This window comes from Numenius arquata, chromosome 3, assembly GCF_964106895.1.
Source record: "Numenius arquata chromosome 3, bNumArq3.hap1.1, whole genome shotgun sequence".
Classification (NCBI taxonomy): domain Eukaryota; kingdom Metazoa; phylum Chordata; class Aves; order Charadriiformes; family Scolopacidae; genus Numenius; species Numenius arquata.
Genome location: NC_133578.1, coordinates 360,638 through 384,885, shown reverse-complemented (window position 1 = coordinate 384,885; position 24,248 = coordinate 360,638). Strand labels below are relative to the sequence as shown.

At 38.7% G+C, this 24,248-nt stretch overlaps 2 protein-coding genes across 3 annotated transcripts in view; both read right to left on the bottom strand.

Moving 5' to 3' along the window:
• WDSUB1 (WD repeat, sterile alpha motif and U-box domain containing 1) overlaps positions 1 to 22,335 on the bottom strand; it is a 28,902-nt gene extending 6,567 nt beyond the window's left edge. The window contains exons 1-9 of one of the 2 annotated variants that reach the window (XM_074144715.1): positions 22,327 to 22,335; positions 15,345 to 15,766; positions 12,516 to 12,700; positions 10,453 to 10,545; positions 10,235 to 10,328; positions 8,046 to 8,079; positions 6,569 to 6,609; positions 6,365 to 6,471; positions 5,342 to 5,521 (exon numbers count right to left, since the gene is read on the bottom strand). In XM_074144715.1, coding sequence (XP_074000816.1) covers positions 5,342 to 5,521; positions 6,365 to 6,471; positions 6,569 to 6,609; positions 8,046 to 8,079; positions 10,235 to 10,328; positions 10,453 to 10,545; positions 12,516 to 12,700; positions 15,345 to 15,742 — 1,132 coding nt within the window. In that variant the 5' untranslated portion in view covers positions 15,743 to 15,766; positions 22,327 to 22,335. Of the gene's footprint in view, positions 1 to 5,341; positions 5,522 to 6,364; positions 6,472 to 6,568; positions 6,610 to 8,045; positions 8,080 to 10,234; positions 10,329 to 10,452; positions 10,546 to 12,515; positions 12,701 to 15,344; positions 15,767 to 22,326 lie in introns of those variants that run through there. The other variant, XM_074144714.1, reaches the window with a different exon arrangement.
• A 1,160-nt stretch (positions 22,336 to 23,495) lies between these two features.
• The window catches only part of BAZ2B (bromodomain adjacent to zinc finger domain 2B), a 138,801-nt gene continuing 138,048 nt past the window's right edge, over positions 23,496 to 24,248 (bottom strand). Inside the window, exon 36 of the mRNA XM_074144712.1 lies at positions 23,496 to 23,649. Coding sequence (XP_074000813.1) covers positions 23,496 to 23,649 — 154 coding nt within the window. The remainder of the gene's footprint in view (positions 23,650 to 24,248) is intronic.

The window sequence follows — 24,248 nt, the reverse complement described above, 5'->3', positions numbered from 1 at the left end:
ATACTGAAGCCCTCATGGTACACATGCACCCCAACCTGCTCTTGCAGGTACCAGAGCTCCATTATTACAATGCATGAGGTTGTTCCCACCGAGCTCACCTCTGCAAACACTGCTGCTGCTAAACCGACTGCAGGAAACATTCACTAACTTCTCTTCTAGCAGCTCTAGAGAGCGAAGTCAGAGTACCTTGGTGAGTTTCTCAACACCTTTTTTTTTTTTTTTTAAATGTCTGGCACAGAATTACATACAATAGCACAAATGCTAACTTAAATTTGGATTCATGGTAGGGCTTTACACCTATAAATTACATTGAGATTAATGTATGGGAACCTAAGTATTTTATAAATTCTCATCAAGTTTGATTACATTTTATAAGCTATATTTTATGAATAACTCTGACAAAGAGATTGTTCACAATGTAGTTTAATGCTTGATTCCAGCCACTAAAGGTGGGCAGGGGGTGGCAACACACAAGGTATGTCTATTCCCACACACTGTGCAGAATCAATTTATACTTCTCATTCACTAGAAACGAAACAAATATCAATACCAAAACCCAAACACATGACTATCTGCAAAGCTGCATAAGGCATCAGTGCTTCGATTATGCTATTTAAAGTGCTATATTAAATTACTTACATCTATAGTTCCACTATCAAACAGTATCTGATGGTGGGGGTGGCTAGGGCAAGAGTGGCCTGTTACTGCATGCAGTAAGAATATTTGGTTTTAGTAAAGATTCAATTAATTCGTTCAGTTCAATTAAATACAACCAATCTCTTTTGCATAGAAATGGCCTATGGCACCTGAGTATTTTGTCTATGAAAACTGCATTAGTTTTGGGTTGTTTTTTTTTAAAGAAAGAATACTCTGATTGAGATTTGTGGGGCCATATATTGTGGTATAAACTCTTTTTCATGATCATGTAAGGCATCACAAATACCTATTAACACATATTCCCCCATGAAAGACCACAAATTTATTCAAGTGTCCCAAAACTGATTTGAGTTCTATTACCTTTTTACTGAGAATATGCAATAGCCGTGAATCTGAAAAAAGAGCTGCATCTGTGTTTTTAGACAGCAGCCATTCTTTCCAACTTAATTGTGAGCAGAAAAAGAAAAAAGAAATCTGACAATGAGAAAGGTAATTTTATAGTTCTATAAACTGTCACGCTACAATTTTAACCTGTCAAAATTGGAAATGCGTCCCAGATATCAGTAACCTTCACCTTGCAGCAACATAAAACAATCTTCCTTCTAAAAATTGTTTTATGTCAAAAACTCTGCAGGTGTGGTATGTTACAATTTTTTCTTCCCATATAGGAGTGGTAAATACTAGTTCCTACTCTGGTTAATTTTCCATCTTCACTACTAAAATAAAAAGTTCATACAACAGTCTTCCAATCAATGGCCCTACTCCATCTGCAGACTGGCCTTAACACACCAGTGCTTCCAGCTTTACTGTACAACTATTCAGCTGCCCCAAACAACGTGTGCAAAGGGATAAAACCCAGTCACACTAACACACAAGTCATTTTAATCAGCAAAGACAAAAGATTGTTGCAATGTAAAAAAAACATATGCAAAAGAAATAAATTAACCTACATTTCCTTAATAAGGATTAGGTAATGACATATGTAAAGATAAAGACAATGTAAGAATTGACATACAGTATTGAAACACAATAAAAGTTCATGCTTATTCTTAGGAAGACTGTGCATGGCAATTCTGTAAAAATCTACAAGATCAGCTTGGGATCAAGAAAAATTAAGAATGTAACCAACAGAAAGAAAGGTAAAAAAGGAACCAAATAGTTCTGTAGTAGTAACTGGATTTTGAGGGCATCTTCTACTATCTTGATCACATGGACAATTTTTCCTAAATTCTTCTCATGCAAACAGATTAAACATTATTGCATCCAGTCTGCACATCAATTAACTACCTCCTGATTAAATACCTAGTCAGGTATTTAATTTAAATTTTAAATACCTAGTCAGGGATTAAAGAACCATCCATGAACCATCTTTTGAAAACTAGCTATAAAAGAACACTTAAAATGAGATTTTGTTGATACAGGCAAAGCACGTGCAATTTGCCGTTCAATCTATACTGAGCAATTCCCCCAAAGTTTAGCCTTACTTCAGTAAACACGTAAGGCAAGGTGAATCACAAATTATTCAAATTCTGCTTGAAAATGTTGTTTTCAAGCTCATTCTCAGAATTTCTTGATAAAGACATGAAACAGGAAAAAACTTACTCATAGTATTTGTATGTAACTAGAATGAAACCTTAAAACCAGAAGAGAAAGACAAAACCCCCCACATCTTTGCTGATTTCAAAATGCAGCTTATGCATTTTCGTCCTTGTTTTTATGTTCTAAGGACATCCTGCAGCGAGTGAGGAGAGGGCTGCACTGTCTTTAAGGCAATCTGTTCTCTTTACATACTAACCCAAATCAGGATTGAGAAGTCTCTTCAACGTCCTGCAGAAGAAAGGAAAGTATTTGCAATGCCTCCAACTTTACAATTTGTGAAATTACAGTACGAAATGCTTTGTATGGCACTAACTCCCAAACTGAAGGTGTGGTTTTCCAAAAATTAGACCTAGTCTCACCTCCTGCCCCCTCTCTGCACACAGACTGAAGTCAAGATTCACCTTAGGTTAACACATTCAGTGAGCCTGATAGGAAAAAAGAGTATGCAGGCATGGAACAATATACCCCCACCATCTATTCTGCATGGGAAGAGGCAGTGTATTCCTTCAGAGACTGAACTACATCGTGGAACTGCAATGAATGTGTCATTGTGCCTGTTGAGAATGAGAAATCCTGAACTTTGTTGAATGCACACAAGCTTTTCACCCAGAATGTATATAATGGTCACTTTACTTTTGCTCAGCATCTTACAGAGTTTAATACAGTGTTATTCATATTATATGACAATTAGGTTGGAAAGCAGCTAGTTCCATTTGCATTGTAATGAAGCATTCGTTCAAAAAAGTTGTCAAAAACAATCAAAGAAGCTAATGAAATGTTATGTGAACCACTTGCTCATCGCTTTCTCTTAGATTAAACGTCTTCAAAGGCGTGAGGATACTCTTTTTATTAAAGGAAAATCAGAGCTAAAGCAAAGACTAACAGGACAATAAATAAGCAGCTAATAAAAGAAAAAGCTCCTATCCTCCTATCAATCATCAAGTAAAATGGTCCAAAAAACTCAAGAGTTTTTTGGCAAGATCTTATGGAACTAGTAAATGCTGCATTTTTAGAGCAAAGAAAACAGGTTATCAAGGAGAGGAAGAATGTGCTCATTTGAGTATTTGTATAGTGATAGACTCCTAAAATTTAGTTCAACTGGAATTTGAATAACACTGAAAACCATGTAAGTTTTAGGCAGATAGTATTTTCCTATTTTGTAAATGCTTGAGCTGTGGCAGACAGTGCAATTCTTCAAGTCAAATACATCAGGCTGTAATTTCTACTCTGTGCCAATTATAGTTGCAGAATGATACATAGAAGCAGAATCACAAGCATTTACAACTTCAAAACTGATTGATTTGAATGATTTTATTTGGTGACTTTGAGTAGTACATAAAATGTCTTTCATATAACCACTAAAGTGGAACTCATTGCTTCACTTTGCATATATGCTAGTTCATATTTGTGGAGTAGCTTATGTTTATTAAGATAGTAAGTGATTTCAGTTAGAGCTTTTTTAAAAGTTTCTTATAGCTGCCTGATACCTGTTAAAATCTGACTCTAATCTTATGATGGGTGTTAAAAGTACCTACTGAAGAAAAAGGATGGCAAAAGACCAGTCTTAAGAACAGAGACTGATCAACGAGCATTTTACCTGATAATGGTAAAGAACCTACTGAAGCTCTTTCAGCTCATATGTACAATCGATCCTCACTGCACCCTTTTACAGCAAATGAAAGAGCCGGAAAGCAACAGCTTCCCATAATCAGCCTGTATTCTACATGTCCTCCGCCTAAAGCCACATCTATCCTTCGCATCTTACAGCCTGCCTTACAACGAGCTTTTACAACTCACATTTTATTTTCTTGTTTGAGTTTGAAATGATTCTTGATAGTCATTACAAATCTACCAGGCAACACATACGTTTGTTGATATTTTTCCCCATAGAGAACACTATATTCAGCAGTTCAGTTCTCATCATTGGTCACGCTGCATTCAAGTCTCACAAAACTTTACAGTCAGCATTATTTGATTAGCCTCAGCTGGTGATTCCTGCAACAGAGTTTTAGACTATTCCAAAGTTAAAGAAAATGTGCACAGAAACCAATGAAGCCAAGTGTCTTCCATGGATAACAATTCCTGACAGATTCCCAGCATCTCTGTTGATTTCTAGAATTCAACCAAGCCAGTTGATACACAAGAGATACTATTGTGTGATACAGACCAATACAACACACACACACACAAAAGGAAGGGAGCAGTCTTCCTACAAAGCGTAATACTAACTTCTAGAAATAAAACTGTACTTTTTAAAAGGTATATTAACTTATTCAGCCTTTTGCTATACTTGATCTCACTTTGGCAAACATACCAGCACCTAATTTACACCTAAATCTAAATTAATAGAGAATTTATATTCAGAAAGTTCCAGTGTAGTTCACCATCCTTAAATTTCTTATTTCAGAATTACCACTTTGGAACCATTTCTAATATGGCACTTCCTTGTGGTTCCTCCTAAAATGTAATCGCAGTTTTTGCAATAAAGTGACAGGACAATGTATTAACCAGGACACCTGGTGAATTATAAAGTGTCTAAGGCAGGCAAGCTTTGCTTGATCCTTATTATCAACATAAAATGCTTCACCTCCAAAATAAGTAAGAACTAAAACATACCTTGTGTTTTTCTATTATGATAACAGTACACTGAAGAATTTCATTGCTAAATTCAAAGTAGTTGACCACACAGTATTATAAACATGGCACTTTTGCAGACTGATAGGAAAAACTGTAGAGTACCCTATTTACCAAAGTCAGAATCATTAAGTATATACAAAAGCTGAAATTCCTTTTCCACAGCTTAATAATACAAGATCTAAAAAGGAAAATAGAAACAAAAGCAGGTAAGATCGCTTAACATGGCATTGTTGGTGGAAGTGCATTTTTATGTCTCTACGTATAAGCAAACACGAAAAAAAAGTATTGCGGATAATGTGCCATTAGGGGTTTTTATCAGCCCTGGTAATGAAATAACATGCATTTCAGGGGAAAAAACATCCTTGTACGGAACTGCTAACACACTTTCATTCCAGCATTTCACACATACTCTAAAGATTTAAAACTATTTGGATTTCTATACTCTTACCAATTTTTAATTCATTAGTCAGACTTTCTTTAGTAAGATGCAGTAGTTCCTTGCCATCAATGTTATTCCTTTTGAAAAGCCCAACGAAGTCTGCTAAGTCTTGTGCACAAAGCCAGGCTGAAACGTCGTCCTCTGACCAGGCCTCAACAGCCACCTTAGATCCATTTTCTACAGTAATTGCTTTGGAAAGGAAAGATAAAAACAGTTTTAAATGGAAAAAATACACAATGCTCTGCCCCCAAGAAACCACCAATGAAAAAAATCCCAGTTCTAAGAACAATGGCAGTAATGAACACTGTTTTTCAAGTGTTCTCAGTACTATACATTCCCCAACACTTAATATAAGAAATGCTTACTAGATATTTACTTCAGTGGGGTGCAATAATTTGGGTTTGTCTTTTGCCTATCAATTTTCAAAGTTTAGAGGAATCTTCTCTCTGATGCCTACACTTCTGTGAAACTTGAATTTAACTAAAAGACAGAAAAGCATCAGCAGACACTGAAACCAAGTCTCACACCTCCTTAGAAAAGCAGAACAAAGTCAAAACCTACTCTTGAGCTTTGAACAAAGATCTATGTACCTTTGTTGCACATGCTTAAGGTGCTGATATATTTTGTAACATTAATTTTCCTTGGGTTTTTTTCACATAACAACTGAGAAGCCGTATTTTTGGCTGAAAATTATGCTTGCAATTAGCATATTTTCTGTTTAACTCATCGCCCATGATACTTGTCCAAAGTCTTTCAGCTCTCTGGGAATAACATTCATCTCTTAAATGCTGTCCAGAGAGTAAGAAACGACAAATACCAGAAAAGAAGATATAGCAGATGAATAAAGTTAAAATACTTCTAGTACATATTTTCTTTAAAAAACAGTAAGATAGTATCTCTGTAGGACATTAACAAGATCAATTCAGCGAAAACATAAATAACATGCACACATAATCTTTAGGTTACAAACCAACTGCATGTAAGAAAAAGTGGGGGGTTTTTTGCATCTTCAAAAGGTGTTTACACACTAACCTGCACAGGGTTGCTTAAGGTCAAACTGCCATATGTTCACAGTTTTATCCATTGAACCTGTGGCAAGTAAGGAACTATGTGGTGCAAAAGCACAAGTTGTAACATATCTACAAATAAAAATAGATGTGTGAAAATTCACAAGAAAAGGATTTAATTTCTTTAATTTATTAACAGTAAAACAGAACAATCATACTCAATTCTTACCTGGTATGCTGAAACAAAGTATGAAGGATATTGCCAGTAGTCTGTAAGAGAATATTTGTGATTTTAAATCTTAAAGAACAAAAAGAACATTAATTCATTTGTGTACTTTCTTTCAAAATAAGGAATAATATTGCTTCTTGGAAGATGACAGAAGTTACCTTCAGAGAAGTTATACAACCATACCAAAGCTGATGAGCAGCAGAGTCAGAAAAGCAATTTGAATTTCCTGCTAGAAGCCCCCTGTTCAATTTGCTGGAACACTGCTGTCCTTCAGCCAGCAAGGAACTTCCAGCATAACAATTCAGAATTACCAACTGAATTAATTATAACCACATTGGCTGGTTGCTCATGTGGATAAAAACATTTCTTTTACAAATCCAGGATTAGAAACAACTAAAAGAGGCAACTGAAATTCAAATAGACTTCATGCTTCAATCCTTCAGTTGGGCCAATAATTAATCACACCTGTAGGTCTCCTACTTGGACACTAGATGCTACTAAAAAACGAATTCCTGAATTTCCACACAGTTTTAACCTATAATTTGAAAGATTTTCCTTCTTACGAAAGATGCTATTTCTTTGACACATACAGGCAGACTGGAAAGATGAAGAGTGAAGTTATTGTGAATCACTAATCGATCGGTCAGAACTCCAGTTTTTTGACCTGTCCATCGTGAGGAAAGTGCCTATTTTAGGTTGAAGTCTCTCCCTCCCATTAAGGTTTATTGTCCCCACTTCTCACCAGCTAGAAGTTATTGTCCTACTTGGTAAAAACCTAAGGCCACAAAAGCTGACAAATACTATTAAGAAATATTTATGCTTTGCATTTCTTCATGTTTCAACCTTCTGGGGTCCTAAAAATCTAGGGGACTTCTTACATACCTGTCTAAGCTTCAAACTACCAAAATAATTGGGTCAAAAATTGGGAAGGTATCAAATTAGTTATTTTGGTGAAAAACTTTAACCCTAATTGAAAAATTGTATCAGTCTAGTAGTGTGCACAGAGCCAGCTGAAGAAGCTTAAAATTTGTTCAACCTCCATTTTCAGCAAAATTATTATTATTTTTAATACTATAGAGTACTAAAGGTAATACCACTTACAGGTGAACCACAAATGATGTAATAACAGTATTATAGAAATGCCTGAACAATTTTAAAGAAAATACGTTGTCTTTAACAGAAAAATTTTCTTGAATTATTATGCTTCTGTTTTATGCTCATATTTTTATACTCTACTGTAGAGAAACCAAATAACAAACCCCTCAAAGAAATGCAAATAAAAAGTGAGAAAGACTGATAAATTCTCTAGAGACATTTTTCCTCAAACTCCTCCCCTCCCCAAATGCACAGTAAATATTTTGGGTTTATACAGTTTCTATTCTTTAATATTTCTTTATGTTGATAAGACGCTTCAGAAGCACTGCTGATATTTGAAGACAACAATCCAATAAACGATATTGGACTATGCTATACTTACAGTTTCATATATTATGACACACTTGTCCACAGACCTTTTAAAAAAAACACACCAATGTTAAAATGATGCAGAGAAGAACAAGTAAACTATTTTTAGTTAAGAAGAGGAAGAAAAAAAAACCTTTTCCACAAACAAAATACGAGCAAACAGATTTCTTAACACCACTTTATGAAAAGCTTAGGTATCTCAGTCCCCTGCACCCACGCCCACCTTAAAACACCACTGATTAGCTGTATCTCCAGCATGATGTAAAAAACAGTAGTTAAATATGAAAACTCTGCACATGTCCGATGTAAGGGACTTGCACGGTGCTTACACAAACTGGTCCCGACTCCCACTGCTCCCCATCATCTGTACCATACGTCTACTGGATGACTTTGCAAGCGGTATCTGCAGAGCAGATGCATGGAGTCTGGCTGTCCACGACCAGCACTTCCAGTCACTGTGGAAACCTTGCAAAGCAGGGAAGTAGTGCAATGCAATGCATAACAGATAGTGCTGTGATGCAATCAATACATAAAATATTTCATTAAATACAGATTGCATAGTTATTCACCATGACTGCAGTGCTTCCTGAAAGACTTTATGGGATAGACATTTCACTTAGGACAATATAAGCGAAAACAATAATCTGTATGTCTAATGGAAAATAAAATAACTCCAGATCACAAGCATTCATAACAATCTTCAAATACTGAAAAAGACTCCCTTAAAAAGAATACAAAGCAAAAAGTCAAAGCAAGTCTCCTGGGGTTTGTATAGTTTTAAGGCTATTTGCAGGCTATTTGTAGTCTTTTCTTTTTCCTTTGCAAGACACAAGTTACTCCATTTCAGTTTAGAACATCTTCATAAAAAAGACAATTAGAATTTAGGATTGAATCACTGTATTTGTTATTTCAAGTTACGACTTAGTTTAGAAGTGATCAAGCACTTTTCATGAGAAGCGCAGAATAAAAGCATATAGTCATTAATAAAAACATAAATTCTTATATCTACCTTCTTTATAATTTCTTCTTTCAATAGCTTGATCCCTGAGGAAAGCCACTACTAAGCAGCTGCCAGTTTATCTTCGTGCTGCTGATCACCAACAGCCATTTGAGCCTGACAGTCCCATCATTTTTCCACACAACTTACAGCCCACTTTTCTGATCTGTATCTCCCCAATTTGGCTGTAAGACTACACTGGGAGACCATGTCAAAAGCCTCCATACAGCTCAGGTGTCTCCCCTCCTTCGCGCGGCCAGGCCCCTCCTCACAGGCGGCAGCCATGTTGGCCGGGCTTGGTGTGCCCCTTGGTCAATCCCTGCTACTCTCCCCAACACGCCCTGCTGGAGAACGGCTTCCAAGCAAGCCCACTGGCAGGATTTGCTCCATACCCTTCCCAGAGACTGGTGTTAGGCCGACTGGCCAGTAGTTCCCTGGATCCTCTACCTTGCCCTTCTTGGAGGTAAACTGCATCCTTCCAGGCATCAGGAATCTTCCCATCACCTCCACCCTCCTGGGCCTTCCAAGCGTAACAGAGTGACCTTGCAATCGCACCGGCAACTCCCGTATCACCCTCTAGTAAAGACTAATAGTAATATTAGTCTCTAACTGATGGCGGCTCATGATTAATTCGGGTCTTGACCATTATTCCGTATAGGGCTGACATCAAAAACACAGGTATACAGTTATCTCAATCGTGCACTTTTTATGGAAAAAAAGGCTTATGTTGCCATACTCTGACTGTGGATCAGTGAGGAAATTTTTAATTTCAACCAAATCTATCACAGACAAAAATCTCAAGATATTTAACTTTTTAGAAAGTTCCTGAAAGCACTTGAGTGAGAAGGAAATCCTAAATGGTGTCCCAAAGAGACAGTAAGATTGCAATGTAGATTTGTATTTTTAAGAGATGCTAGAGTATCCACATGGAAGGCCTCATAAATTCCCAAAACCAGGAAATCATGAATCTCGTTACAATACTCAAGAGAACAGAGCTTGCACCATCCTAGATTTCAAAGTCAGTCACCCGCAAGACACAGAGCAATTGTGAAGACACTTCAATAGCTCTGGAGGTCACAGAACTATTCCTTAATTATTGGAAATACATTTTGAAATCTCCAACTCTTTTGAACTTTCTGTTTTGCAATGCTGAAGCGTGAACCTGGACAGCCATCTGCAGGAAATTTAAACAAGATACTGCTTACCCTGAAACTAACATCTGCCCATCGTGAGAAAATGCACAAGCCAGAACTGGGGCAGAATGTCCATTCAATGTGCATTTATATTTTAATTCAACACCTAAAAATACAAAAAGTAAATTATTACATATGTACATATTTGACAAGGTATAAGACAAGTTGGATGTAAACTGTCACTAAAGACTTAAGACATTGGAATATGAAAAAAACATCACTATACACACCTAAGAAGTCTGCAAGCGAAATAAGCCAGAGTTTGATCTGATTATCTTGACCACAAGAAGCCATCTGGAAGTATGTGAATCCATGTTCACCATCTGACAAAATTGAAATATATTAATGGGAATCAGAAGCACTGAAAATAACAGCATATCAGTAAACTACATCAGCATTCTTACACTGGAAGTTAGTAAATTTCCTTAATTTCAGTACTACTTTTAAAAAGCGTTAACAAAAATAACTGCGGAAGTTCTAAAACTATTTAGAAGTAAGAAATAGGCATCGCTATTATACTGTTTCCAGAACAAGTAGATAAAGACCAGAACTGGGCTCATATTTTGAGTTTTCTTGATAGTAAATGTTTGATTCCTCCATCTACTGAGTGCAACAATATAGAGTTTTAACCTCAATTATATGGTTATATCCATTTCTTCTACAGTTCAGTAGTTCTCAAACTTAACCACATACACATATACAAAATTTGAGACTGACAGGCTATTTTTGTAACTTTAAATGTTCAACTTTTCATTTTTATAAACTAAGTAATATTTCATGACTGCTGTCCAGCCAACTACTCAAGAAATACTGCACTAAAGATGACATACAACCGTAATGGTTTTATAGCCTTCCCCTCTGTATTCAGTGGATAAGAACATTTCCGAATTATCGTGTTCCATTCTAAACGTGTTGTTTTAGCCCATGATCAATTTCTTTATTCTTAAGTCCTGTGCCAAATTATTTCTGCCCTTCTACTCCACTGAGCTGGCATAACCAGCCTGACACAAGTCACCACAACAATCCTTCAGTGGCATTACCTCTGCCAGTACCAAATCCTAGAATTCCTGTAAGAATCACCAGGATTAAGAAATCAGAACATTGTAACAGACGTTTTAAGGGTTCATTTTTCCAGCTCTGTAGTTACCAGAAATGTCAAAATATTTACTGTCAAGCATCTTACAAAATAACCCCAGAGATTTCATTTCCATTTTTCCACCACTGAAAGTATACTTTAATTTCATATGGTTATCACAATAAAATCCTACTATACATAGACCTGTTTGTTCACAGGAACAGAGCTACTGCAATCTGTTAACCATTAAAGCATCAAAGTGCATAATTTTTGCTGGGATTTTACCGTGTAAGATTTGGGTCTCACAGAGCGGAGAGCAGCACGCATTAGCTACCACGTAAAAACACATGTTTCTTGGTAACTAAGAACATGGTACTTGGAAACTTGGTCTCGATGAGAATTCTGTCATGATACACAGACTTGGACACTATTTTACAGGTTATCAACTTTGGGTATTACGGTGTTGTACACACAGAGCTCTTCAGGATAACCTGGAGAAGGACTACACTGTCTTCCACTGAGGTTCACTAGAAAAGTTTAGCAAGATCTGCCAATTTTTTTACCAGTATCGCTAGGTAATTTCACTGAAGTTTACTCATTCAGGAGGAGGGCAGCACTGAAACTTTGTAGTCAGATGGGAAAGCCCACACAGATTACAACTGCTCTAGATCTGATGAGCTTCCACGCAGCTGTGACCGAATCCACTATAAAGGCAGGAGAGTCGCCAGTTACCAATAGTCTAAAACAGAAGATCCAAGCAGAAACTCTGATTCTAATTTTGCTCTGAATTCGGCAGGTAAAGAGAGTCTCAATCTAAACCCATCACCAGATAAGCACTACTTGTATAGATTTTGTAATGTGTTAAATCTGCCAATAATCCCAGAAGTTTCAACCCTTGGTGATTAAACAGCAACAAACAAAAAGAAAAAATGGTGACTTTCAATAACGTATGGCTTAAGTATACCCTGACAGGAGTATTAGCTACTGAAAGCTATCATAAGCATGTAATCACCTTGTTTGTTGACCTAGTACATTCCTTGTCATCAACCTGACCACAATTTTTACTCAAGAATATTCAGAATATTCTAAAACATCAGCTCTCCCCAATGTCATTTGTATCTTGAGCACTGATGACAAAAAAAGTATGAAAACAAGAGCTACACAGAAATACAATAACTCTTTTTTTTCGATGTTCCTCCCCTGAGTCAAGTAACTAACCAGAAATTGGCTGTGAAGAAATATCACAGCAGGTAACGCCAAGATCATGTGCTTTTTCATTATACAGGCATCTCATTTTATCATCCCAAATGGTTAAATCACCACACGATGATCCAGTGACAAAGAAATTTCCATTAGGAGAAAATGCACAGGCCACCAAAGAACCATCTTTAACATTCCCAGATCTGAAAAGCAAGAGTACATGGGATTTGAATTTAGAATAAGTAACGTTCTGAAGAAGTGATCTCTAAAATGCAATCTGATACAATAAGCCACACTGCTACAAGCTTTGCACTTTGGAACTTGGTAACAGAAAGGGAAGAAACTCACACCAACTGTGGAAAAAGATGCAAAATAAGCACAACTGCAGGAACCAGGAGCTGCTCTTTGACTGCAGGAGGAAAAACGTGAGATGGCACCCCAAGGCAATAATTTTAACTGAGTGATAAAATAATTTTTAAACTAAAGACAATCTGCATGGACTTACCATTTGAAAGGCACAATGCACTGTTAAAATTCTATGGCAGGATAAATTTTAAAAGTCAAAGACAAATACAGAACTATCATAACACAGATTTACATGTACACAAACAGGGAACAAAAGAGAACACCCACTAACCCACTGATAATCTGTAGCTGAGTAGAATACTTTGTGATTTATGATATAGCATTAATTCTGGACTACTCATACACAAGAGAAAGCAATTTGAAAAAAGTGATTTCTATATTTTAACTAAGTCAGCCAAAGCACTTTGTAAAACTGATCTTAACGGAAAATTCCTAGCAGATATGGAAGTGTGGTCAAACCTCAGGAAGGGAGTGGGGTCAGCCTAACATCCTTCAGCTTAGCTGGTGGTAAAGTCAATTGGAAGTGTCTCACTCCTTTTAACGGACGCTAGATCTGGCCCAGCAGGCACAGTTGGATCTTTAAGTGCAGGGAAAAAAATCACAGCCATAAGCACCAGTCATAGAGCAAGAAATATCAGTCTTATTTACTCTGTCATTGTATTTTGTAGAACAGCTGCTCGTTCTCTTTTGCTAACAGAAATTTTATTTACTGCCAGAGGTGGCAAACTTAATGACACAGAAGACAAGTCAATAAACTTTCCTGAAAGTCTCTCTAATCAGACCCAGGACCTTCAGAAAAGCACTGACTCCCTTAATTCTATCATTAAGAATACTATCAAACACACCACAGTGCTTCCCGGTTTTATATGTCCAATTCTTTTTTCCTTAGTGAAGCTTTTAAAACTTTCCCTCTTTCACACAGAAACCATGATTCACTCTGAAAACTTAACAGTGTAAGAAATAGTACTACACATGTTTAGAGTATGCATTTAAGACTTTCAGGCCAGATATCAGCATCGTAACTACTAAGAAATACACATAAATTAAATTGCTTTCATGGTGTTCACATTCATCATAGAGATGATTTAAACAGCCATCTTACATCACAATTTGAACAGTCAATTACAACAGTGGAGCTGATAAGGAGTAACTGGATACCTTTGCTGTAATTACCATCTGAATATCAATCATTTTGAAAAAATTTCCAGTTCCTGTCTAAATCACTGCTGTGGAAGGCAAAGGTGGATAGGCCACAAAAGCAGTAACATGCTTGACAGGGGATTGCCAAAACCAAGAAAGTTTGGCTTTTAGAAATGGCTGCTCCCTCATCCTACAGGATAGATCTCATCAATTCGCTCAAATTCTTAAGTTCTTTCCAAACTTTAGCGAGACGGTGTAAATGCTGCTCTATATGATGTCTTGCCCACGTACAGATCACAACTGGCCTGAAGACTTTACCGAAACATAGACTGTGCAACATCCCTAAAACAGCTCATCTGCTTTGCCTTAAAGGTTTATTGGAAACCCAGGTGAAACATTGACTGTCGTACTGAACTCAGCTCCAACACTCCTTTCTGTCACTGTTATGTCTTAAACTGTATGGTTTCAAGGTATGTCAACAGTTTCCAAACTCTTTGATTGCTGGATTATTATCAAGCTTCTAAGACTTTCCTGAGCTCCAAAGAGCTTGCAATTAAATACTTCACTAACAACCACTATCTATCCTGCACTGTAAGGCATGCAGCACAGTCAGGCTCCACTAACTAACTGTATATTATGTATCATACTTTGTTGACCCACTGTTTAGAAACCAGATGCATGCAGTATGCAATGCATCCTGATTTAATGTTAAAATGTTAAATCAATGAAAACACTTCCGTGAACTTAAAAAAAAAAATAATCAGGATTTAGATGAAAGATAACTCAGTAAAAATTAAAGCTTCCTGAGTTTGCATTAACTTAAAAAAAAAAAAAAAAAGACTCAGCACTTCTCCCTCATCTGCTTATATATATGCTTTGCTTAGATACACACACCCACCCACCCCCTATGTATTAGTCTGTGATTTGTACCTTTACTCATACGCACATGTATTGATCCAGGATGCTTTTTCGTAAATTAGTGTGAATCTTGCCATCTTTGAATCTGTAACTAACTCTCCATTCAGTTATTTTGTTTACTCGCTTTGTAAACCCCTAAACCGCTTAATGATTAAGTGCTGCTAAAATTCAACCTCTCAATCTACCTCACATCATTAATTAATTTTGAATCGATGCTAAATTATAACCATGTCAATATTTCCATCCGCGACACCTAGCAATAACCTTTTGGTCTTCTAAACCCTATTCCTGTTTCTTCATGGTATTGATCAGCGGTGTAAGCCTGCAAGTCTTGCCCACAGGACAGCACACTACTTAAATTACACTCTTGTCAGTACACCTTGTCACTACAAACAAAGCAGTCAAAAAATATTTGGCACTCACCTGTAGAGTCTCAGTGACTGCATGTTCCAAAGAATGACGCTGCCATCCGCTGCCCCAGACATGAGGCAGGTGGCCTGCGGAGAGAAGCGGCAGACTCTAACAGGGCTGCCGCCGGGCTGCTCCAGCGCCACCAGCATCCGGCCATCGCCGGTGTCCCAGACCTTGGTCGTGCCATCTGTTGAACAGGAAGCCAAAAGGTGTCCTGATGGAGAGAAGCAGCAGCAGTGCACAGCGTAGGTGTGGCCTCTCAAAGGTGAGTAGGGAAGCTCAGTAAAGTTGTCTAAAGAATAAACGCGAATTGTTTTGTCCAGGGAACAAGTAGCCAAGCATGATGACGAGAAGGCACAGTAGTTGACATCATCACTGTGATCCGCTAAAGTGTGAACTAATGTCGCCATTTTATCTACTTTCAACAAAAATATCTGAAAAAAAGTTTAAGAGTTAGACTTATCTCTCCTATTTCATTAATGAAACATATTACCTTAAGAAGGCACATTATCCAGGAAAAAATAATAAATTCATTTGCAGAGGCAGGTTTTTCATCTAAACATCATTTTATCTTCAACTTAAATCAGAGATTAATCACAGCGATGAGATGAGGGGTTTATGACTTGTTCAGAATTAATATATCTAAACTTTTAATGTCAGCTTTTGATTTTGCAGTACAACATGCAAGATTATATAGTGGCTACTTGGTCTTAGAGCAGTGGCAAAACAAGTTATTCTAGTTATTTAAATTATGCTAAGAGGTTCTCTGTTCAAATTTGTTATTATTTGCATCTACACTAGACACAATGGAGTAAAAGGGCACTGTAGAAGACAGTTAAACCATTAAATATGGTTGCACCAGGAATACAGAATCACAGAACACTTTGGACTCAAGAGATCTTTAGAGATCACCTAGTCGAAGCCCCCTGCCCTGGGCAGGGACATCTTCCACTAGGTCTGAGGCATCCACATCAACAAACTTTTTTTTGTGAAAGTGTGCAATTAGCAGAAACGTGTTTCATCATACTTATAAACCTGAGCCCGGGAAAGAAAGAGATTCCTAAATCTCCAGCCGGCAGCAGGCCACAAATGCATGCTAGGACTGAAATACAAATCACAAAATTCCACCTAGTCTTTCCTTCCAAAAACAGCTATTTTGAACTAAGAGCTATGGGAAGCAAGCAGAAGCAAAGAATAAAAGCTAACCTGAGGTTTGGTCTGGGGATGTGACAGCTACTGATTTGCTGGGAAAGAGCTACTGCATCTCCCCTGCTATTATCTTCCCTACTCTCATGAAATCGAGTTATTACCTGTATCACCACAGGCCAGGTTGTATTTTTTCTTCCTGGAGATCTAGTTAGGTGAGTAAGTGTCAGACCCCCGTCAGAGGGAGGAAAAGGTGATTTATTTTCTCACCCTTGCAATCTCCAAACATTAAAAAGAACATTTACATCCTCTCTCAGCAATGCTGTGCCTCTGCTTATACAGCAAACAGCTGCTAGGTTTGCTACAGAAGCAAACAGCCACAAATACTGTTCACCTTCATTATTATGAAACATGTCCTCAACTATCCTTTGCTCTTCAGAAAAAAAACAACAGTACGGTGTAGACCCAAGAGCAATGCTTCAGCTACACCAAGAGCATATAAAAAATGATCTTACACTTTTATGTAAACACTTTCAGCAACTATAACTACCTGTATTCAGCATTCTTCTTCTTCCCACTTACAACTCCAAAAAAATATATTTGTATGTAATCATTGACCCACAAAAAATGATTAGGAAGCAGTATCAAAAAAGATTCCTGGAAATTATTCTAATCTGGAGCTTGCTGAAATTCATTCCAACAAATTAAACCTTGCAGTTTGCAGATTCAACAGTTCATACGCTCCTTTTAAAAATACAGCATTTAGAGCACTTGTTATAGTACAACTATGTAGACAATTGTATATATTCTTTAGAATAAAACCAGACTAAACAGTAAATTTAAAGCTGCAGGCCTAACATAGATGGGTCCTAAAATTTGGTGACCAGAGTCCAAGATAAATTTTCCTTTCCAGGCATGAAAACTGTTTTCAAATTCAAACTTCTGCTACCTTTCAGTTAGGCAGCAACATTAGTGATGGTAAAATATCAGAGGAATACCAACAACAGGCTTGCGTTGTCCCAATTTTTACATGAAAATCAAATACAAAGTCAAAGTCAAAATGTGAATATTAAGAGGGTGATCAGGATCCGAACCTCTCCAGAAACTGCATTTACTGCTACACTAAACAACAAAAGAAAAGATTAACTCCCTGCACATTTTCCCAGCGTTTAAGACCGCTGGGACCAGTTTAGGTCTCAGCACCGGACAAGTGATTTACACTGCGCGTGTCCGGGAAAGCCTCCAAAAGGTACATTCCAACCCATTCCTCCCCACGCTGCAGACCACAGTCAAGCTCCTGAGAATAAGGAAGCACAGAGCCAAAAGGAAGTGCCCACAGCTCTTAGCAGTTGTTTATCCTGAACAAAAGCAGCAATGCTATTTATATTGAGCTAACTTACCTAAACCAGCAGACTATTATTTAAGTGCTTCATTCTGAACAGTAATTTCAGAGCTAAGAGGCAACCCCAAACAAGTCTTTTTATACATATACACACATGTACTTGTTTTTACATATAAATATACATACACACACGTTCATATATATGTGGACGTAAAAATATGTTTATATGCATATGTATGAATGCATGCAGACATGCACATGTATATATGAATACATATAGGCACAAAAGTACGTAAGGGCAAAATAACTGTTCCCTTCAGGCAGCACGTGGCACGCCGATTTAAAGATCAGGTATTTGAATACTCTATTTTAGCTTCAGGACGCTCCCACTCTTATTACTAATCTCTATAACCATTAAACAGGTTAAGTACTGTCAGCAACATCTCTTATCTGTACAAAGAAAATCCACGTACTTCCTTCGACTATGAGACACTGAAGAGTCAGACAAAACCTGACATCTGGGAAGATGAGGCTGAAAAGGGCGTTGTTGGGAGATTTTCAGGAGCTCACTGCAGAAAAGCAAACCAAGGAGTGAGAGGTTTTGGGTTCCAGCAGTTTAGGCCAGCTGAGGGAGCAACGAGGATCTGGAGCGTTTGTCACCAGCGACGATTCGCCCTGCGGCGCTGTCTTCTCTAGCGACTGCAGGCGCCGCTGACCACAAGCCACCGGCAGCTGCCCACGGGAAACGCCGAGGCAGCTCCGGCATCACCGACAGCCCCTGCCCGCCGCCCCGCCCCCCTCACCGCCGCTCCGGAGGCGCAGGCCGGGAGGCGGCCCGAGGAGGCCGGTCCCTCCGACGGGCTCTAGCGGCGGATCTCGGGCAAGCACCGGGGAAGGGCCCTGCCTCGGCCGCCACGGCGGACCTTCCGCAGCGGCAGCCGCGGGGCCGCGCCGCACGCCCGGCGCTGAGGGAACGGGCCGGGCCGGCCGCAGGGACACCGGCTCGTCGCCCCACCCGGGCACGGCAGTGCTACGGCCCCGCCTGGGAACGATAACTGTCCCGCCAGCCCGCCCCGCCCGCGGCAGGACTCGGACCCGCCACCGCCCGCCGCCCGGGAAGCGCCGCTGCGCACGCTCAGCGCTCCCCGTAGGCCCCCCCTCCGCCTACTCAGCGTGGTGCGGCCCGGCGCAGGAGCAGCCGGCCCGGCCCGCACCACGGCGCCAAGGGCGGGGGGGAGAAGGCGCTGCCGCGCTGAGCGGCCCCGCCCTGCCACCGCCGTTCTCCTCCCTGAGGCGACGCCGGCGCGGAGGTGGTTTTAACCCACCGCGGTCTCAACTCTTGTCCAAACCCTTCCCACGTTTCAGATCTGGTGGCCCGGATCCTTTTACCCGCCCAGCTGTGGTGTGTGGGCCCCGCAGGGGAGGCGGGCTGGCAGGGGCTCGCCTCAGGGCTGCCGGCTCTCCAGAGCTGACCGACTCGGGGCAGAGCCAGTCGCCACAAAGCCACACGCTTCAGCGCTAGGTACGTCCGAGGGCGCAACAGCCGCCGGCCAAGGCCGCAGGATTGCGTTGGTGGAACAAGGATGATGGTGGCCTTTCCCTGCAGCAGTGCGGCCCGGAGCAAAGGGCTGGGGCTGGCCTCCCACCGCACGATGAGCCTGCGCGTGAGTGTGTGTTACTGGCTATTAACAGCTTAATTAAAGGGGTTTCAAACAAGTACAACTCCCCCGACCCCATCATCTATCAGGAAATTACATCATTGCCATTTTCATATCCAGACACGTGCTTAGCAACTGATGCAAAATCAATGGTTTATCGGGACATGTATGTTTTTGGAGGAAAACCAAGTCACTTTCTTAGAGTCGCTCTTTGCCCAGGAAACGCTCCCTTTTATGTAAACGGTCTGCCGTCCATGTTTGAATCCTCACGATCTTGCATCGTTTTACGGTAGCTGTTACCTGATTGGATGCTATTTGAGTCACTGGCTGATGACTGCCTGTTAATTATTCTAAATCCTAGTTGATGGCTAGTATATTCAGTCTATTTCATATGTGCTTCACCGATTTAGCAATCCATAAGATTATACATTACTAAATAAAACACCTCATTCTCTGAAAAGATCTTTGTATCAATTGTTAGAGACTTCCTTACTGAAGGGGTTGGACAGTTGATTGTGAAAACCACACACCTAAATTGTGTGGATTGTGAATACCAGGCCAATACACTTAAAGACTGTTCCACGATATTTTACAGATGGGAAACTTGAAATTACTTTGAGAATAAGACATTGAGAATTGGTGACACGCCTAGAAATTTAGGTACTGTTAGTTCTAAGAATGATGTTTAGTTTGGACAACAGAAGCAACAGAAAGTTGCGCAACACGTTCATTTTTCTGAATGTTCACACCAGCTCTAGAATTTTCTGGTTACGCTTTTAAGTTGTGAGCTCAAGGTAGTTCAGAGAGCGCTACAAAATCAAATAGCATAATTGTGGTGTTCCTAATTTCAGTCTTTAGCCCTCAGTTTGCAGGCATGTTTTGGTAAATCTAAGGCCTCTAGGAATGATACAAGTCTAATAAACAAAGTCCCCTAGGCCACCCGCTCAACATATTACATAAAATAACTGTTCCTCAGATGTCTGTGCCTACTCACAGCAGAGCACCTCTACCCTTCTAATAGTTATTAGGGAACTACAGAAATCATATAAAAAGATTAAAGAATAATCTCTGTTTAAAGATAGGTATTTTGTCCAAGACAACTGCAACTTCTGATTTTCAGCTGGTTTTATATCATCCAGTTTTTTTCAAAGAGATGCCAAGAGACAAAAAGAGAACCCACATTCACAACCAGAACACTCGTCATTGAGCACCATTAACAGTACTTGAAAATAAAGAGTTTGAAAGCGTGTCAGTAAATTCTCTGTACTAAGACCAGCATAATTTGTTCAGGAAAGAAGAGAGCACACTGGAAAACTTTTCCTCTATGAAAACAGACAGACAGAAACATCAACAGGAGAGAAAGTTAGCAAAGAAGAAAAGTTAAGCACATTTTTCTAGTGATTAAATCCCTGCTCTTTTCTATGGAGATATGTAACAGCATGATGATTCAGGATTGCCATTCAAATATAATAATTCCCGTAAATTTAATTTTACTGAAATAGTAATGAAGACACTGGCTGCAAAGCAACAGATTGGTAATGTCAAGTTAAGAGAGGCGATGCTTGCCTCACTGTCACAGCTATGGTAGCTGTTACTGCTTTAACTTTCCCTGCTGTTCAGCTGAATTAGGATACCAGCTGAAAAAAATGCAGCTACGTATACAGTGTAGCTGGTGACGTTGTTCTGACTTTTCAGAAAGCTAGTATTAGATCTAGTACAGCAGATAAAGCATCAACCAATACAGAAACTGAGAAATAAGAACAACTGTTCTGCATCAAAGAAATAGTTTTCCCAATAATCTAAGCATACTTGTAACACTCTTAAAAGCCTACCACCGTATGTTCAGAACAGTGATTAATCTTCACATCTCTGGAACGCTTCACTAAACCTTTTTATTGAAGTCTTCAGAAAGGTGATGAAAAGGAAAGGCATGAAGCAGTTGGTGGTGGAGCTGATGTTAGAATGCAAGACTGCCTGACACCCAAATGTGAATGTTTTATTCTAGGTAACATGAATTATTCTAACAGGACTTTAGAAAAGAAAAATATCATTGAACAAGATGTTCTGAGGACGGCAACGAAAACAAAAATGTTAAAAACCAGGCACTGACTGTTCCTTCTCAGCAGAGACAAGAATGGCAAGGGAGTGTATAAAACAAGGCTCTAAGACTCAAACACGGCAGGCCTAGTTTAAAAGCAAACCACAAGACCTCCTCCTCCAAAAAGAACCCAAAACATGACTTAGTGAGGGAGCGATAGGTATTGGGGTCCCACAATATTCATTTATAATTCCTCTGTTTTCTTCAGCCAGAGCAAGGATTATGACTCGTGCCCTTCTACAGACTGAGAAAAGGACAAAACCTTGCATGGACAGTAGTTTTAAGACACATTACATGTGGCATGTGTTTAGGTTATCACGCGCATTCCCAGTGTAACAACGGAAACAGGACTGGCAGGAACAGGTCAAACACTGGGCAGCCCAATGGGCTTCACCTGAGGGCCTGAGCTGATGTTATTTATGCTCATTCCAAGAGGTGGCTGAACTGCACTCGGACTGCTTGGCAATTGCTTTGCATTACCACTACAAAGCCAGGAGAATCAGATGCATTATAATGAGAACTGAATGTTAAATGCAAGACTCCCAAGATATTATTAAAAAAATTCCCGTATAGACAGGATCTGAAGTATTAAAATCGCCAAGAAAATCTGGTTTGCAAAACAGTCTTTTATTGTATCCGTGCCACACATACTAGTGAAAAATAACACTCCTAAAAAAGGAAAAGAAAAAGAATGCTACCTTTCCACAACATTTCTTTTAAATAAAACTTCAAGTACTCTTACATTAGTACAAAAAAAATTCTGATCTATCTGCCCCAACAGGCCACCACAACACACAGTAGATAAAACACAGTGGTTACAAATGTCTTTTTTTGTTATTTCTGTGGCAAGGCAAATGGAGGGAAATGTTTCTATGAAAAAATAGTGTGTGTAGGAAATTGTCACAATTTTATTCCACATGGATACAAATGATTATACTTGAATTTTGAGGCCGTGGTGGCTTGAAATTATATAACAAAATAGAAAAATGGAAAACTAATATCCCCTACACCCTGTTTTAAAGGCAGGCACTACCAAGATTAAGGAGACTCCACAGTGTTGGTAGAGGATAATTACTGTACAAGCCATATAGCTATAATTAAGACTAAAATAAAATGCTACCGTCCTCCTAAGGCATAAACAATAATGTCTGCAAACAATATGTACACATCATACATATTTAAAACAAGACTTAATATAAACAATAATGAACAGTATATACATGTCTCAATTTTTCTTCACGGTCTTGAAATACAATTTAACTACACAAGTGATGCAGCAACATATATATAAATGTACTTGTAACTCTACAGTAAAGTTTAATTTTTAGTGCTTTTACAGCACATCAGTGTAAACAGTTTTACTTGGCTTTGTTTTATATTTTAAAACATTCCTTGTTGTATTTTCAAGATTTAAAGCAATTTTCTAATTCTTCCTTTTCACAGAAAACGAAGATTCTGAATGCTGTATAATCATAAATAATTCATAAAATTAAATACATTCACTAAAAAATAAACTACAAAGTAAAAAAATGAAAAATAGATATTTATTGAAAGGGAAAAGAGAACCATTTCCCCAAGTAGAGCTCTGGTGGTTGAATATTCAGTGCGTTTTGATATATTTTAAATTGCTATTGCACTATAACACCCCTTTCTTTGAAATTCTTTGGGTGTGCTTCCCTGTTCTACCTAAATTAGTTTGTTAAAACACACAAACCAATAACCAAGGGGCCATGGTTGCTGTAGGAGTGAAGCCTTTAGAACTAGTATCACAACTCTGTGACACTTCAAAGAAAAAAAACAGTCATTAGTTATGCATGTGCCTTGCACTTTCATGTAAATACAGTTCACATTGCTGGTCTTATCAGTCCTCATTTAATGGAAAAAAAAAAAAAAAAGAAGAAAAAAGAGTTCTGGTGACTTCAGCTCACTTCGAAAATCTCTGTCCATTTTTTTTCAAAATACTTCCTCATGTTGTGGCCAGCCCTGCCTATGTCAGAATCATCTTCATTAAAGGTTTCACAGTTGTCAAAAACAAGCCTGACATCTAGCGAAAATGCTTCAAGATTGGGGTACCTGAAAGAAAAAAAAGGTGAATGATTTTTGGAACATGGAGAATCAAAGGGGAAAAACACTTCAACTACATGAGAAAGAGCTACCTTAACATCAGTGAATGACAACAACCCACAGAATATTCAATGAATACTTTACATGTTAATTATACTTTTAATTTTTTAATTCTAATTTAAGTATTAACCCGAAAATGAACATCAGTGGAAGGAAATGCTCCGTCATCATTGGTTTTGTCATTTTCCTCAAAAACTCTGCAAGGTAGAATTTCAAGCCTGTACTGGAAAATTAACTTTTTTTAAATTTACTTCCCCTTTCTCTTCAATAGCTTTCTAGTTAAAACGCTACGGCATTTTCCATTTATTCATCTACTCTTGGGCTCAAGTCCTTGCAAAGTAAGCGTTGGGCATAGCTGCATTTATCTAAAAGAGGAACAATCAGGTACAAAAAAAGGCTGCCCAGCTCAATCCTGTAACATTGTCTTTGTTATTCTTTGTATTATCCTGAACATACATGGCCCAAACAGTGTTCCAATATTCACAGGAATTATTAAAAAGACAGTGAAAGATACAAGTCTACCAATACCAATGAGCATGTGTGGAGCA